Source organism: Ostrea edulis, chromosome 3, assembly GCF_947568905.1.
Source record: "Ostrea edulis chromosome 3, xbOstEdul1.1, whole genome shotgun sequence".
Classification (NCBI taxonomy): domain Eukaryota; kingdom Metazoa; phylum Mollusca; class Bivalvia; order Ostreida; family Ostreidae; genus Ostrea; species Ostrea edulis.
Genome location: NC_079166.1, coordinates 93,572,375 through 93,591,764, shown reverse-complemented (window position 1 = coordinate 93,591,764; position 19,390 = coordinate 93,572,375). Strand labels below are relative to the sequence as shown.

Genomic DNA, 19,390 nt, shown 5'->3' with positions numbered 1-19,390 from the left:
TAAATGTGTACATTTTGTGGTATCTAAGGAAATCTAGGGCCATATTCTACTTAATGATAGTCACATTATCAGTTTCAATGCATGTTGGACACCATAAAAGCGTATTTAGTCGAGATCGGTTGTGTTAATTTCATCACGGCAGCCATCTTGGATTCAAATGGCCACCAATGTCGAAATTGAAGTGGCTAACGTTCTCTTTCCTAAAAGTGATATCTATAGAGCATTTGTGCAAAGTTTCATGCTTGCATCATTAAGTGCAAAAGTTTTTACAGATTCTGCCCCACTATTTCTCAAAGTACAAGTGAAGTCGCTGTCAATAGTACATGGGATAAATATGAAACACACCTTGATTGAAATAAATAGACTTGTGCGGTTTGAAAATGTAATATAGCAAACATAGGAAATTGTAGAATATTAGTAAGTAATATATTTTCCAACAGAGGTAAATGAAGCTTCGAAGTAACAAATAAGAAAATAATAACTGTAGTGTGTAAATTGTATTGATGACACTGAAAATATAGTATGAAACAAACATATATATTCACCTCCAACACACAAAAATAATACATTGTGCCATGAAAGAAAGACATAAATTCATCCACAAAGATATCACAGAAATTATATTAGTGTTGTAGAAATGGTAAAAATAAATCAATTTTACGATACGCCTCATACTTTGATTAAAATTAAATGTCAGTTGCCAAAAATTCAAAACAAATTCAGTATATGATATAATAACATACATATCATGAAGTGACGATGTCATGTATGTAGATTATACAAACATGTAAAGCACCTCATCATATATCACGTCTCCTTACTCAATATGTGGTATCATGCCACCAGAATACCACCAATAATGTTCAAATAGACCTTCAGGATACCAGAAATGACATTAACTGGGCAGATATTCAAGATCAAGATTCCATTAAAAAAAATTGGAAGAGATATATTGGAGAAGGAAACAAGAGCCCCATGGGCCACATCGCTCACCCGAGTCACCTTGGCCAATATCTAAAGATTTTCCCTATATATTCACATGTAAAACTTTGATCCCATAACGTGGTCCCACTCTACCCCTGGGAGTCATGATTTTAACAAACATAAATCTGCACTTTGTCAGAAAGCTGCCATGTAAATCTGAACTTTTCTGGCTAAATGGTTCTTGGGAAGATTTTTATGTAAAGATTTTTCCTATATTTTCGCATGTAAAATTTTGATCCCTATTATGGCCCATCCTACCTCCGGGGACCATGGTTTCAATAAACTTGAATCTGTACTATGTCAGGAAGCTTTCATGTAAGTTTGTACTTTTCTAGCCCTGTAGTTCTCAAGAAGATTTGTAAATGACACCACCCTATTTTTGTAAGTCTCATCCTGCCTATTTTTAAGCTCTTCGATCAACTCAACCTAGAAGACAGAATTTCATGCAGAACCGTCAAGATTGAAGAAAAGAGGCCGTTAGTGGTACCAAACGATTTTAATCAATAAATAAACGAGGGAAAACTGCTACTTTAATCTACGCTAAAAGACCATCTTGGGTCCAGCAAACATGTTTATGAAAACTTTTCAGATTTTCACCTTCTTTTTAAAAAATCATTATGTCAATTCTAATCCAACTTGCAACAATGCGAAGGGGATTAAAGGCACCTAGCATCAGGAGAGAACAACTCCCTCTTCTTTTTCGATACCCAACTTTTTCGCCATCTCTGCACCCCCTCTCACCCTGTGCATTCATGATTACTATGTCTATTATATCTATTCATGGAATTCTCATGCTTTCATTAAACTCTTAAGTTACACTCGCGTAAATATTAATTAAAACAGTAAACCTGTGAGACTTAATAGTTTAAAAGCTCAAGCATTGGGCATGGAAAATTAGTTAAGATAGAGATAGAATGCACGAATGTACTACGAACGTACATTTCTCATTATATTTGTTTTGCACAATAGAAAGAGGTGAATCAAAGGGGACACTACTACAAATGTCACGTGACTGTTGCTCTTTGTACTAGTACAATGTCACGTGGCTGTTGATGTCTGTACTACTACAGATGTCACATGACTATTGTTTTCTATACTACTACAAATGTCACGTGACTGTTGTTGTCTATACTAGTACAACTGTCACGTGACTGTTGTTGTCTGTAATAGTTTTGAAGAAAATTTACAAATTCAAATATAATTGAAATGAGAATGCAAAATAAAAATTGTAGAGAACATCCGATTAGCTAATCTTATTATGTTGAATAACTATCAGTTCATCTTCTTGTTCAATTATAGTCCTACAATATGGACACCTCTTCTCTTTCAACTTTCTGTAAATGCATTTTACGTCAATCCATTGAAAAAGGCAGTCTAAATGAAACTTATGTTTACATTTTATTAATCGATAACAGTCGGTGTCTGTGTTTTCAAGCAGACATATCGCGCATACCCACACGTTATCGGAATAGTTACGGGACATTTTCTTATGAGCTGTAACTGGGGTATTGTCCAATATAATAAGTATTGTCAACATACTATATACTGTGCTATCAGTGGATGAGTGTAGCACATGGTTGAATTATTTCAATCCATATGCTCTTTATTTCAACCTTTTGCCACATTAACAGTATATATGATAGAATATTGCTAAGATATCTATAATATTAATTATTGTTTATATCAACAAAGCTCAGCTTGATAAAGATTTTGATTAATTTGTTCAGATTTCATATTGAAAGAGGAAGTGAAATTTAATGTCACCAGAGAAATTTTACTGTCAAATGCTTCAACACGTTTATTAGTTTTGCTATTCATCTGTTTCATCTGTTTCCCGTTATTGATTGATTGATTAAATATTGTTTAACGTCCCTCTCGAGAATATTTCACTCATATGGAGACGTCACCACTGCCGGTGAAGGGCTGCAAAATTTAGGCCTATGCTCGGTGTTTATGACCATTGAGCAGGGAGGGATCTTTATCGTGCCACATTTGCTGTGACACGGGACCTCGGTTTTCGCGGTTTCATCCGAAGGACCACCCCATTTAGTCGCCTCTTACGACAAGCAAGGGGGTACTGAGGACCTATTCTAACCCGAATCCCCACGGGATTATTTCCCGTTATATGAACAGATACAATACTATCTGGAACCAGGAACATCAGCTGCTTTAATTGTTGAAAATGCTATACTGAAGCTGTGTGTTGTCATGGAAATGAATATCATTAACGTACTTCCACCCTCTTGTGACGCATAAGATTTCACAAAGCCAATGATTTAATGATTTATGCATGGCAGAAACATAAATTTTGTTGGAGTCTTTTTCAAAAGTTATTGCAAGAAATCTTGTTAACCATAAGAAATTTAAAAAGTCTAGATATATATGAATAATCAATAGGTTTCAAAATATTGAATCCAAGGGAAATAACTCTGTTTTCGTTTAATTGTTTATAAAGTGTAGTATACGATAGATTTCCTTTATTTTTCACAAGCATTTTGTATATTTTTTTTTTTTAGAAAATAATGTCATGAAATTGTTATGAATACTATTCTATCATTTTAACCAGTTTTTATGAAATGTTGATAATGCTGTTTAAGGAATATTGTAATTTTCTGACGTTGATAACAGGTATATATGTGCTAATTGATAAAAATTCATTAATTTCCCAACATACTTATCTTATCATATTTATTTGTTAATAAGATATATCATATGAAAATTATAAAATTGAACCTATAATTTTAGAAGGGTGGATTTACCTGATCAGGATATAGGGCTCAAGGCAGTTGTGTCCAGGGGTCCGTGTTTGCCCGACTATCTGTTTTGTATTGCCTATAGGAGTTATGAGATTGATCACTGTTCGTTATCCTCGCCTTTCATCTTAATGTAAAACTTATACGGTACCAATTTTGATGCACCAGATGCACATTTCGACAAATAATGTCTCTTCAGTGATGCTCAAGCCGAAGTTTTAGAAATCCGAAAAAACAATAAACTTGTAAAAACTGAAAGGAAGAACAGAGTCCCAAAAACTGGAGCCAAATTCGTCGAAGGATAAGAGCTATGCACGAGGGAGATAATCCTTAATTTGAAATGAATTTCTAGATTTTATCACAGCAATTAAATATACATCCGTATTTTCAAGCTAGTAACGAAGTACTTGCTACTGGGCTGTAGAGACCCTCGGGAACTAACATTCTACCAGGGGAGGCCTCGACCCAGGGGTCGTAATGTAAAACTTACACGCTACCAATATTGATGCACCAGATGAGCATTTCGACAAATAATGTCTCTTCAGTGATGCTCAAGTCGAAATTTTGGAAATCCGAAAATACAATAAACTTGTAAGCAATGAATTCTTATGTTTTGAAAGATGAAGTCTCAATGCTGCAACGGTGTGTGCATACAAATTGGGTAACGCGCGTTTGCCACATCGCGCGCTTGAACCATACTGGCCTTGTTGTTGTTATCACTCGCTACTAAGAATATATATACAAAACACCTACCTTAAATAGTAAACTAAATATTGCTGATGATTTGTTTCCTTAGAAGTAGACCTAATTCAAGGGTCGAGCTAAAAAAGTCAAAACCTTGCATTGATACCAATTGAAAGGTCTTATCCTTTGAAATATAAGAGCCCTATCGCCCACCATTCAAAAGTTGCAATCAAGGTTTATGTTACAGACAGAGAAACAAAAACTATATACCCCCTCCCACTTTAGTCACAGGAGCATAAAAACTCTAAACCATACAAATTACAAACGTTTTTATATGATTTATGATGCTAATTGTGAAAGATATTTGTTGATAAATTTTCTGTATATTCCCATATGAAAGGCGAATGAAACGAACAGTGATCAATCTCATAAATCCCACAAGAAATACAAAATAAAGATTTGGGCAAACACGGACCCCTGTATATACTGGAGGTGGGATCAGGTACATAGGAGGAGTAAGCATCCTCAGTCGACCGGTCATATTCGCCGTGAGCCCTATACCCTGACCAGGTAAACAGGTCAACATCTCAAACAACCTATCGTGGGACCTTCACATTGATAGCATTTGTAAGAAAGCAAACAATACCACTGCCTTCTTACAGAGAAATCTTTCATCTTGTCCAAGACAAACAATAAATACAGACTGTGTATTAAGAAAATTCAGACCGTTTCTAAATCGTGGATGGCACGCGGTGTAAAAACTCCCGACCTTTTCCCGAGCTTTCATAGCAATGGGTGCTCTGATAAACTACTTTGATATCTTAACATAGTTAACAATATTATCAAAGGTTTTACTGCAGATATTAAAGGATTAAAATCTTTTTACTATACAAAAGTACTATGAAAGGTGAAGATAACGAACAGTAAACGATAGTCCAGGCGTTTTGTTTGGGTTCACCAGATTGAATTTCAAATATAACACCCAAGAGAGTATCACCCTACAGAGAAAGAAAGTAAAATTGACAGGGACAAGAAACCGATGTGCCATCTTACCAGATGGTGTGTAAATGGGGAAATAGAAACTCTTACTGTTAAGGGACAAATAGAAACTGGCTGTCGTCAATAGACAACCGAAATTTGCCAATAAACAACTAGAAACGCCTATCATCAATATACAGCTAGAGGCTATTAATGGACAACCAGAAACTGTCAATGGACAACCAAAAACTGTCAACAGACAACTAGAAACAGTTAAAGGACAACCAAAAACTGGTTATCGTCAAAGGACAATCATAAACTATCAATAGACAACCAGAAACTGTCAATATACAACCAGAAACTGTCAATGGACAGCCAGAAGATGGCTATCTTCAACAGACAACCAGAAACTGTCCAACCAGAAACTGTCAATGGATAACCGAAAACTTTCAATGGAAAACCAGAAACTGTCAATGGACAACCAGAAATTGGCTATAGTCAATGGACAACCAGAAACTGTCAATGGACAATAAGAAGCTGGCTATCTTCAATAGACAACCAGAAACTGTTAATAGACAACCAGAAACTGTCAATGAATAACCGAAAACATTCAATGGACAACCAGAAACTGGCTATCGTCAATAGACAACCAGAAACTGTCAATGGACAACCAGAAACTGGCTATGGCCAACCGAAAACTGGCTATCGTCAATGGACAACGAGAAATGGATATCGTCAATAGACAACCAGAAACTGACTATCGTCAATAGACAACCAGAAACTGACTATCGTCAGGCTGAGTGAGACAGGGGGAGCACATCTCGATCATTAAAAAAATGTCTTTCAAACATTCATTACATGTAACAAATAAAAAGTATGATACAATGTACTTAATATACATAACAAAATAATCAAGAAGATGACATTAAGTGTAGTAACAATCAACATAACCTGATAATATATGTACAACGATTTTCACAAAGAAACCCTATAACACGAATTATTCATATGTACATTTCTTTTATCCTTTTCTCTTGGAGAAGATGCATGCTCTCTAGCAATTTAGAAGTGTGTTGACATTTAATGAATAACCCTTTATGGGAAAATTAGATAATGTTTATTTTTGTAGACACTATTTTACAACAATAATTTCGAATTGTTCTCGCATCATCGGAGTCAAAAGCTTGTTCAAAATCTTTAATTTACCATCTGTACCGATGTTCAGAGTTGTCCTTCAAAGAGTTTGATATCCGGTGTCCTTAAACAAGTCCCTGGTCTCTTTAAATGTTGTCCACTGAAACAGAAAACAAAAACAATATAAATATAAATGTGCAGGAATATCATGTACATAATTATGACTGTCGATCTATATCATACACATAATTATAAATGTCGATCTATATTATATACTTAATTATAAATGTTCATATATATCATAAACATAATTATAAATGTTCATCTACATCATAAACATGATTATAAATGTCAATGTATATTATATACATAACTATAAATGTCGATCTATATTATATACATAATTATGAATATGGAAATACATTATGCCCATAATTATAAATGTGGAGACATATTATGTACATAATAAATGTTGATCTATATTATTTATCTCATACGTGTGGTGTATATTGAGAGTGAGATAAAGCATTAGCTTTATCACAGGCCCGTTTGATAAAGCACTTACGGTCCAAACTGCTTTTGACACTGTCCCTGCTTGGATGACATATTTTATGTGTTTATGCATATCCATGCATGAAATAAAGCGTAAAACTTATTATTCTGTATTTATTTATAATTTCTTTTATAGCAAAACTAAAATGATGTTGCCCCCACTGACATAAAATGCAAGTTACCGGCCACAAAAATGCCAACTCGTTCTGTAACTACTCAAAAATTACGATCAGAAAACAAAAATATGTGCACACTATTATCATCGACAAGGAATCGACGGCCTACTGGACAAGCCTAATCGAAAGTACCTCGACATGCTGCGGTACCAAGTATTCACAAGCGCAGTCTCTTTTTTCTGGAGCATATTAAATGTAACAAATCTCAGCAGCTTTACCTACTAGGCTAGGCCTATTTAAAGTGCCTCAGGATTTCCTCTGGCCCTTAGATCCAATGAAAATACGTAAATAAAATCCAAATGCACAAACACTTCTACTTTTCATTGTAAACTGTTGAACATTCTAATAACGCTGCATTAAAATATTACTTTCATTGATCGTTATTACACATGTTTATTTCAAAACGACGACGACATCAAACTTTTATCAGAAGGTCAGGCCTACGTCAAAAAATAAATACTCGGTCAATAGTTGTTACTTTGTTGGAATGGCAAAACCATTTAATTATAAAATATAATCCCTTCTAAAACAATTTTCATCCATGGTTTCTTTTATAAAAATGACCCTTTGTACTGTATATTAATGGTTTATAAGCGCACTATTTTTCCCGCGTAAGGTAGAGAGATTAAGCACGACGTCTGAGCCACGGATTCAAAACAAATTCAACCAGCTGTTTCTACCATACTGGGGATCATCTTAAAATTAAGTGAAAAGAAGACGTATGAGATAAATAGAACATCTATAATTGCGTATTTTGATATTTGGTTTATCCAACTCGTTGATATGGTGTATTTAATCGCTCGGCAAGCCTCACGAATAAATACACCATATCAACGAGTTGGATAAACCAAATATCAAAACACGCAATATAGATATCCTCTCTATATATAATTATAAATATGGAGATATATACATAATTATAAATGTCGATTTATATTCTCGTAATTAACAATGTGGAGATATATTATGTACATAATTGTGATACTTTAATGTATCATGTACGTTAAATCAAATGCTATCATGTATTTCATGTAGAGAAGGTAGATCTTACTAATGAATGAAAGGAAATATCAATGTTTTTAGATTGTTTACCGTGACTATAGCAACGATGGATCCTGCAAAGCTAACCCAAAATGACCAGCCTCTTGTCTCGTGTGTGTACTCAGCAAACACTGCTACACATCCGATCAGTCCTAGGATACCTGTAAAATAAGAAAATCCTCATAAAACTCAGCAAAGATTTGTAAACATCCCGTCAGTCAAAGGATACCTGAAAAATCAGAAAATCCTCATGAAATTCGGTGACATGTTCAAAGAGCGGTGTATTACAATATGGCGACATATCCAGAGTTGATTATTTAATCATGTACAGTTAACAACAAAAGTTGATTATCTAATAATGTCCAGAGTTAATAACAGAAGTTGATTATTTAATCATATACAGAGTTAACAACAGAAGTTGATTATTCAATCATGTACAGTTAACAATAGAAGTTGATTATTTAATCATGTGCAGAGTTAATAACAGAAGTTGATTATTTAATCATGCACTGAGTTAAAACAGAAGTTGAGTATTAATCATGCACAGTTAAAACAGAAGTTGATTACTTAATCATGCACAGTTAAAACAGAAGTTGATTATTTAATCATGAACTGAGTTAAAAACAGAAGTTGAATATTTAATCATGTACAGTTAACAACAGAAGTTGATCATTTAATAATTATACAGACTTATTACCAGGAAGTTGAATATTTAATTAGGATCACGTGATCAGAGCCAGGTAGTCATGTTTTTCTGAGCTCCAACATTTTGACCAAATAATGTGAGTTTTCTGTGTGTGGAATTACATATATTTGAGCCAGACCGTTCAGAAGTTAATTTGGATACCTGGAAAGTGATTTTACTTGTGAAATTGAAAATAGTTTCGACTTCCGTATCTCTCATATTGCTGAACAACAAGAAGTGGACTCAGGAAACATTCAGGTGCCGAAGCAAGAGAACAAAATGTTGAAAGAAGATATAGATATGTTAAAATCTGTAGTTATTAACTTAGACAGAACCGTCAGAAAACAGCAAAGCGAGATCACAGATTTAAAGTCAAGATCAATGAAGCAGAACTTACTCATTCACAATTTACCCGAAGAAGAGACTGAAAATCTTTTCAAGAAAATCCCACAATTGATTAAAGAATACCTGGGAGTCGAAACAACTTTTGCAAACATACATCGAAACGGGCCTAAAAATACGGATAGACCAAGAACTATTACGGGTCGACTAGAGAAATTTACTGATAAGGAGAAAGTCCTCCAAGCACAGAAAGACAAAAGAAATAGCGACGGGTCTGGCTCTACAGAACAATCAAATACACCTTTCTACATTACCCCACAAAGACCAGTAGAGGTAGCTGAAAATCGGAAAAAACTCCAAGAAATAAGTAACCGGTATTGGAAAGAGAATGTGAAAACACGTTTCGTAGGAGACAAGTTAGTTTTTCCTAACGGAAACACATACAAAGAAAAAGTGTTAAAACCAAAGCCTGAAAACATTTTGCTAATGGATCAAGCAGAAAAAGAGGCACTTCAACAGATCCATATGTCGACACTAGAAACCTCCACAGAAGGGAACGATTTTAAAATCGCGGCATCTACCACAGTGACCTTTAACCAGGTCAGAAACTTCTATAAAAAAGTTGTTATGGACTCAAATTACTCAAACGCGGATCACAATATATTGGTATATCGATTCACAGACAAAAACGGCTTGATCCACGAGGGGTATAACGACGATGGTGAGCACGGGGCTGGGAGAAGACTTCTTAAAGATCTCCAATCTCTCCATGTTACAGACATGACATGTATCATCTCTAGATTCTTTGGAAAATATCTTGGCTATCGTAGATTCCAAATTATGGAAAACCTCGCGGCAGACATTGTTCTCACGCACCGAGGTGAAACGTTGGGGTAAACATCGACAGTGTATTGATAAAATTCACATATACATTGTTTAGATATATGTGACAAAGATATTGACAAATTAGAAATACTCACTTATCGATTCCATACACCTCCCAGCGGTGAAAGAAATTACATTGTTTATTTATATTGTTTATTTTTGCACATATACCAGTTTTAATTATTTTTATCAATGCCAACTGATATTACCCCCCTCCCCCCCCCCCCTTTCAGCTTTTTGTTACCATCCCTGGCCTTCAGATTAGTTGATGAAATATTGATGAAATGTCAAATTTACGTTTATACATGTGTAACTCTATCTAGTAGTTCCACGCAAATACGTTATGCATAGAATGTACATAACATGTAATATTTTGTATTAATCCGGATATTTATTTTCCACGAAGTGTATTATTCCGGATATTTAATTTTCATGAATTATAACATACTGGTTCTTATATTTAGCTTTCATTTAAAGCTTCCAGTATATAAACATGCATATGTGAAAACTTCACAAGGTTGGTCAAGTATGTTCAGTTTAGTCAGTTATACATTTGATTACGTACAGTATATTCATCTGTACATATGTGTTTTTTTCTTTTTGATTTCTTTTGTTCGGGGTCCCCCCCACTGTTATTTACTTGGCTCCAAGCAAGTTCAATCTATCGAATACATGTGCATGCAACCCATTTTATCACGAATTTACTCTGAATTACTGTGTGTGCTTTAAACATTTCAACGCAAATCGTAATGTCTTTTAACTTATCCTGCATATCGTTAAATGTAAGAGGCCTAAACTCACCAAGTAAAAGAAAAACATTGTTTACATTTTTTAAAGAGAATTTTCAAGGCCACTTTGTTTATTTACAAGAAACACACTCAACTGCACAAGATGAATCAAAATGGATAAACGAATGGAACTCGGATATCATATTTAATCATGGAAAGGTGTAGCAATTTTATTTCCACATAATGTTGAGTATAAGATATTAAAACATACATGTGTCAATGCTGGTAGATTTCTACAAGTTTTTGTACAATTAGATAAAACAGAATTTATTTTATCAAATGTGTATGCACCAACTAAGGATAATCCATCAGAACAGAATGAATTTTTAAACAACATCTTAAATCACTTAGAAGAAGAGAGTTCTCAGAATCTGATTCTAGGTGGCGACTTCAATATTACAAGAAAGGGGGGTGTATTGAAGGAAAATCTAAATATAGAGACAATCTTATATCTTCAATAAAAGATTTAAACCTTGTAGATATATGGCGAGAACAAAATCCAAATGGTATGCTATTTACGTTTAGTCGGAAAAATCCTATAATATTATCAAGATTAGATTTTTTCTTAATTCCTGCTTTTCTTGCACCACTTTGCAAAACAAGTATTAAACCATCCATAAAAACTGATCATAGTATAATTACTTTGAATATAAAGGGTAAAAGTTTCGAAGATGGAGGCCCCGGTTTTTGGAAATTTAATTCATCCCTATTAGAAGATGAAGAGTTTGTGTTGAAAACAAAACAAAACATTTTACAGCTAAAAGAGAAATATTTTTTTATGAATGATAAACATCTAAAATGGGACACCATAAAATGTGAACTCAGAGGGTTTATAGTAAAATTTTCAAAACTTAAAGCTCGCAAACTAAGAAAAGATGAAGAAAACATAGCTAAGGAACTTGATGATCAAAAACGAAAAATGTCGGAAGATCCTACGGAAGAAAATGTAAATAAATATAATGAAATTAAAGAAAAGTTGGAATTGATAAATGAAAATAAAACAAGAGGTATTATTCTTCGATCAAAAGCAAAGTAGTGTGAAGAAGGAGAAAAGTGTACTAAATATTTTCTCTCCTTAGAAAAAAAACCCTATAAAAATAAATACATATCTACAATAACGTCAAATAAAGGGGTTTTGGAAGGAAGAGAGAAAATATTAAAAGAAGAACAATCATTTTTTGAAAAGTTATATACATCAGCTTTAGATTATTGTGACTATAAGAATTATATTGATCAATTTACTTACAATATGAATATTCAAAAACTTGAAAAAGAGGATTCCTTGTCTTGTGAAGGACCTATTACAGTTCATGAATGTGAAGCTATACTAAACACTTTTAAATGCAATAAATCGCCTGGCACTGATGGTTTCCAAATGGAATTTTATAAGTATTTTTGGAATGAAATTTCAGAATTAATAATTGACAGCCTGAATGAAAGTATCCAAAAACACAAACTTTCCATAGATCAAAGAAAAAGCATCATAACTCTTGTACCTAAAAAAGATAAAGATAGGACTGTACTTAAAAACTGGAGACCAATATCACTTCTTAATTTTGATTACAAAATTTTATCAAAAGTACTTGCTAGAAGAATTAAAAAGTTTTTACCTCAAATTGTAGACACTGATCAAACTGGATATATAGAGAATAGATTTATTGGAGAAAACATTAGAACTATTTCTGATCTTATACACTATACAAGTCTAAAAAAACATTCCTGGTTTAATTCTTTTAGTTGATTTTGAGAAGGCATTCAACACTGTAGAATGGAATTTCTTGGATAAAGTATTAGATACATTTGGGTTTGGAGAAAGTTTTAGACTCTGGGTTAAGATACTATACACAGATATCTCAAGCTGTGTTATAAACAACGGATTCTCAACCCCTTTTTTCAAAATAAGTAGAGAAGTCAGGCAAGGTTGTCCCCTTTCTCCATATCTTTTCATTCTTTGTGTTGAGTTGCTTGCAATAAGAATAAGAGAAAACAAAAATGTTCATGGAATCAGAATTGGTGAAACAGAATTTAAGATAAGTCAACTAGCAGATGACACTACCTGCTTTTTAAGTGATGAGAAATCTGGAATTGAATTACTAAACATCATTCAAAATTTTAAACATTGTTCTGGACTCAAAATTAATTTAGATAAAACAGAAGCAGTTTGGATTGGAAGTTGTAAAAATTTCAGACCAGGAATCTTACCTGTTAAGTGGTCAAAAGGTCAATTTTTTACATTAGAAATATGGTTTAGTTCAAAAGGTGAAGAAGAAATGTTAAGAAAGAATTTTAATACAAAACTAGAAGAATTGAAATTAACATTAAATTTATGGAAAATGAGGAATCTAACTCTTATTGGTAAAATCCTAATAACAAAAACACTGGCAATCCCTAAACTCATTTATCAAGCGCAAGTTCTCCCTTTCTCGTCAGAATTAATTAAAGAAGTAGAAAAAGAAATAAATGCCTTTATTTGGAATAATGAAAAGCCAAAAGTAAAAAGTACAGTAAGCAGTCAAAACATTAGTAAAGGGGGTTTGAAAGTACCTAAATTTGATATACAGGTCAAATCATTAAGATTAGGCAGGGTAAAAAGAATTTTCACTAATATAAAATCAAAATTAAGAAGCATAATTCAATTTTACTTGCAAGATATTGAATTAAATGACTTTATTATCTCTAGAGGATGCATGAATCATTTAGACATTGATACTTTTTTGCCAAAGTTTTACAGTGATATTTTTAGTACATGGAGAGAATTCAGACATATTGTAAATGTTGAACCAGTCGTTTTTAAAGAAAGTTTATGGTTTAATGACAATATTAAAATTGACAATAAAGAGGTTTTTTGGAAGAAGTGGTATGAAAGGGGTATTTTATATATTGGAGATATTGTAGATAGAGATAAAGACTTCCTTAGCCATGAAAAATTAAGTGAAACACACAATTTAAACATATCTTTTTTTGAATACTATTGTTTAAGAAATGCAATACCCTACAGTTGGAGAAAGCATATTCGACAAAATGATAATTCTTTTATAAATAGAAATACGCTTATACTGAGTTTCAATGGTAATAGGAGTCCCATATCAAACATGACTTGTAAAGATTTTTACTGGATTTTGATGGAAAGTATAGCAGAATTACCAACATGTATACCAAAATGGGAAAATATTTTTGATTCAAAATTAACACAGCAAGAGTTAGAGAGTATTTACAAGTTACCTTTCACAATATCAATGGAAACATCATTACAATCTTTTCAATATAAATTAATTCACAGATTTTTAGCACACAACAAATTGCTGTATGCAATGAAAATTAAAACATCACCTTGTATATTATGTGGGAATTTAGATACAATAGAGCACAGGTTTTACTTTTGTGAATATGTTGGTACTTATTGGAAGCATTTCCAAACTTGGTGGAATAGATTAAACATTACTTATATAAATGATATCTCTTATCAAGACATAATATTTGGATTTTATGAAGAAAAGTGTGAAAGTCTGAATTATTGTATACTGCTTTCTATATATTATATACAGTTTGTGTTTAATTCAGATACAGGGCACAGTGGTCCTTCTTTATATATTTTTTTGCAATTTTTGAGAAGAAAACTGTTTGTTAAAAAATCAATTTATTGTGGCAGAAGAAATCTTGATTATTATAACCAAGTATGGAAAAAGATAGAAGACAAAATAATTTCAATGTAAGATGTATCTTCCTTAAATGAATTAGTTATGCATATTTCATATACTAGTCTCTCTTTATCTTCAAAGTAATTGTACAATATTGCTATTAATTTTCACACAGTGTTTAACATGTTTGTTGAAATATTGAAGTTGCATGTAGCATCCTGTTTATATGATAATATATGTCCAAAAAGAGCCAATAAAAAAAAAAAGTTGAATATTTAATCATGCACAGTTAAAACAGAAGTTGATTATCTAATCTTGTACTGACGTAACAACAGAAGTTAATTATTTAATCATGTATAGAGTTAATAACAGAAGTTGATTATTTAATCATGTACAGTTAACAACAGAAGTTGATTATTTAATAATATATAGACTTAGTACCATCGTCGGAAACCCACGGTTGATTACGCTTCGTTCCTCTCTCCATCACCCGTGGGTCCATTCATTCCTACTCGCTCGTTCTCATGAATAGATATATTGAAATATCGTCCAATCAAAGTAATCCTTATAGTAATGGAACTTTTCTGTTTATAAAGGTGGCACTAACTTAACTTTGCTATCACAGCAATTCTATACCGAAATTGGGCTGAAAGCGTCTTTTTGATTGGACAAATTTCCATGAGCACCCAATGAAATTGCCTCATTAATTATGAGAACGAGCGAGTAGGAATGAGTGGACCCACGGGTGATGGAGAGTGGAACGAAGCGTAATCAACCGTGGGTTTCCAACGATGTCTTAGTACCAGAAGAGATAAAACAGAAGTTGATAATCTAATAATGTACTGAGTTAACAACAGAAGTTGATTATTTAATTATGTACAGAGTTAATAACAGAAGTTGAATATTTAATCATGTACATACTTAATAACAGAAGTTGATCATTTAAAGGGACATGGACACGATTATATTCTCTATAATGCTTAACTAATGTATTTCTAATGGTCAACCAACATTTAATGTCAGTAATTGAGTAACAAATGAGATACAACACTCACAATTCTTTGCTAGGTAAACAAGGCTCGTGTCATGTTTGGTTTAAATATAGACTGCTTAATAGGAAGTAACATTTTAAAAAGAAAATGAGATATGGCAAACACTTGAAACTATTTAACGGTTTTCAGAATTAACTTGTAAATTGAAAAAAAAAAATCTGGCAGGCTTGAAACGAAAATTTTACTAGTATATTTACCCTATGTAAACTAAACCATGACACGACCCTTGATTACATAACAAAGAACTGTGAGCTCTGTATCTCCCATGTACCTCGACAACTAACATTCAAATTTTTCCTGACCATTAGAATTACCTTAGTTAGGCATTCTAAACATTAGAAATGAAAAAAAAAAGAAAAAGATTTCAAAATGTTCAGCTCAAAGCGTGTCCCTTTAACCACGCACCGAGTTAATGCACATCATTGACAATGGAAGGCGGTTATTCAAAATCATTCACAAAATTGACAACTAGAGGACGATTGTCTAAATTATGCACAGCTATAACAACCAGGGTAGGGATATTTAAATCCTGTACCAGATTACCAAGCAATGGATGATGCTCTAGAGAATTAGAAGTCCGAGTACGGTTACTTTATATCTATGCTTTGTCTACTAATCTCTTGAATAAAAATTTACCTCCAATTCCAAAGAAGAACGCGCAGATGCAGCGTGCCTTGGTTGTCATGGGATTGTTCTCTCCATAGCAACACTCAAGGACAACGTTTACAATGGTTGCCATGGTGAGGAGGGCAATAGCCGCGGACTCCAATCCAACCACCGCAGAATGTAGGTCTTAGAAATAAAAAAAATAATAATAAAAAAATAGATCCGAGTCACTGCTTTACAAAAACCAATGGACATTTATAAAAACTGCGCTACGTGTAATACTGTACACCAAATACACTTCTGTTCTAAAATACTAAATGCGTCATGTTTTAATTTCATTACAGCTAAACGAAATTTGTATGCTTAAAAAATCGTCCATCACAATTAGGTTTCTGATGACACTAATTAAAGTTATATATACAATGCGGTTATTTTATCACGAATAAGCGTATCGCACGTTATAGGGGTGTTGCGGATTATATAATGAAAAGTTCATAAATACATTAAACAAAATTTACAGTCCACTATCAATGAAATAATTTGAAACATCAAATATGCTATGAGAGAGCATTTTTATGTATATGTATTTACAAACTAGTACATGTAGACGTCAATGGCGGATCCAGAAAATTTTCAGAGGGGTGTGCGAGCCAAGTTTGTGCCCTTTTCCGCCCAAGAAATAGGATAAGTTAACACCCCAAAATGGCAACAAAAAAGACCTCTTTTATTTTATGAAATATTTAATTAAAGGGTGGATTGCAACCCCTGAACACCCTCATTGGATCCGCCACTAAATGCATTCCTGAAATAGCGAGAAATAATGCACTTTGAGTATCAATGTATCGCGTGTAAAAATAACGTTATAACAACTACACTGATCCATGACAGATCTTTTGACATGTTCTCCTAATCATTACAACAAACCTAACTTCCCGTCACGAAACAGGGGATTGGGGATTTCCTTAATTAACTTGCTAACTAATGAATCACGTGGTCTCTTAGGTTTTTTAAAAATATTACTACGAATTCTACTTTCGTTTTGTACAACATTAGATATTGACAAAATTATCTTTACAAAAATAAGCAGTACACATCATTTGCAAAATTTTGTAGAAATAGAAGAATTCTTATATGTCACAAAATATCCCCTCCTGTGATTTCTGATCTTAGTAAGTTTAAAAAGAAATTTATACAAATTATGACCTATCGATGGTAAAACTGAAATGCCACATTTAACGATTCCAATCTCACTTACCCTCCACGTTACTGGTACAGTTACTGTTGGTCAGCAGCCCCTGGGTACAGTTGTGCTGCTCGTTCTCTATCCAGTGGGGGGTGAAGTATCCGATCCCCAGTAAGGCCAGGGCGGGGAGATATTTACACAGCAGGAAAAATCCACGTGCGGCTGAGTCCCGGGACATATTGTTCTCACGCAGATCTCAAATAATCTATTGCCAGGCTGTAGTTAGACACCATTCACGGTAAGGAGTATATTGCGCAAATCCAATTCACCTTGTTTGTTTATGCTTGGTGACCCAGTTTCCGTAAAGCACAAAGACTGAATGCATGTGATGTAATAGTGCGATATTAATAGGACGTTCTCGTTCCTTGATCATTTGAGATTTTAAAAAGAACAAATCACAGACCTTGAAATGTTTCCAAACGTAGAGGAAGGATATTATGGTGAGGAATGCCCTTAAATTAGAATGAAAAATATAATATAGGAAAAATATGAATATCGAGATAAATGGAATCGAGATGAAATAATGGACTCATTATTAGTCAGGTAGTTTATTTAATCTGTTACGAGGAATAAGTCTGTTTGTACACTAGGAGAGAGCATGACAATTTGATCACAGATGTTTGTTGTTATATCACGGAAGGAACAACACACCAGATAATTTCTTGAAAAATGGTGGTTAAATCTGTATCAACTTCTGTAAATGGAAAACAGGGACCTATATACTAACTTTAGTATATAGGTCCCTGATGGAAAATACACATGTATACTAATGATATGAAAAAGTGAAATTGAAGAAAAGTTTCTATACAGCCATATATAAAAAACTTTATAAAAATTGTTGGTTTTGAAAATCCGGGTGGAAGAGTTACATTTGTATCTTTCCTAATATAGCAAGATCCAAACACCCAGCAACTGACCACGTGTCTTAGTTTCGTATTTGCACCCATCTATATGCTAGGAATCATGGTGACACCTACATGTTGTATATCAACATTTTCATTAAGTACCCAGCTACACTTGGCATGTATCCTAAAATTATTCTATACATTTTAACACGTGTGATATCACTTCAGATATGGGGTATTAACATTAAATAAAAAACGTTGCCTATAGTGCAAAACTGCCCCCTCTTACCTCAGATATCTCTCCTTCGATAAAGCGTTGAAAAGAACTTCATCTGAATTCACCTTCATGGAAAGAAGAATTCTGTTTGTGGGTTCCTAAGCAATTCATTACACGAGTAAATCAGTTTTTCACCGAAAGATAAAGACTTTCACCAGAATTACCGCCATTATGACGATGTCTCATTCCCCCTTAATTTAAATGTTTCACACTATCTAGACTGTAGAGCGTAAGGAACGTATTTAAACACAAATTTTGCACACTGGTAAAGATACCACATGAACGGAGTAAAAATCAAACGGACCCTCACTATTTAAGCACACTTGCAGTCTAAAATTGAAGCACACTTTCAGCACATCTGCAGCACACCTGCAGTTCAAAATTGCAGCATACTTTCAACACACCTGCAGTCTAAAATTGCAGCACACTTTCAGCACACATGCTGTCTAAAATTGCAGCACACTTTCAGCACACCTGAAGTTAAAATTGCGGCACACTTTCAGTACACCTGCACGTCCTGCAGTCTAAAATTGCAGCACACTTTCAGCACACCTGCAGTCTAAAATTGCGGCACACTTTCAGCACACCTGCACGTCCTGCAGTCTAAAATTGCAGCACACTTTCAGCACACCTGCAGTCTAAAATTGCAACACACTTTCAGCACACCTGCAGTCTAAAATTGCAACACACTTTCAGCACACCTGCACGTCCTGCAGTCTAAAATTCA

General features: G+C 33.7%; 1 protein-coding gene across 1 annotated transcript; it reads right to left on the bottom strand.

The window, feature by feature from the left end:
- Nucleotides 1-482: 482 nt before the first annotated feature.
- LOC125673053 (uncharacterized) lies at nucleotides 483-19,267 on the bottom strand. Its single transcript, XM_048909316.2, has 4 exons — nucleotides 17,554-19,267; nucleotides 16,329-16,484; nucleotides 8,354-8,463; nucleotides 483-6,693 (listed from the first exon to the last, which is right to left on the bottom strand). Exons 1-4 carry the CDS (start codon nucleotides 17,717-17,719, stop codon nucleotides 6,634-6,636), a joined length of 492 nt encoding a protein of 163 aa, XP_048765273.2. The 5' UTR covers nucleotides 17,720-19,267; the 3' UTR covers nucleotides 483-6,633.
- Nucleotides 19,268-19,390: the final 123 nt, after the last annotated feature.

What these genes read in the sequence shown, in the direction of transcription:
- LOC125673053 (XM_048909316.2), bottom strand. Translation starts at nt 17,719, where the DNA reads ATGTCCCGGGACTCAGCCGCACGTGGATTTTTCCTGCTGTGTAAATAT. An exon ending in CTGTACCAGTAACGTGGAGG is followed by an intron (nt 16,485 to 17,553) that starts GTAAGTGAGATT and finishes TTTATTTCTAAG; the next exon opens with ACCTACATTCTGCGGTGGTT. An exon ending in GTTCTTCTTTGGAATTGGAG is followed by an intron (nt 8,464 to 16,328) that starts GTAAATTTTTAT and finishes CTTATTTTACAG; the next exon opens with GTATCCTAGGACTGATCGGA.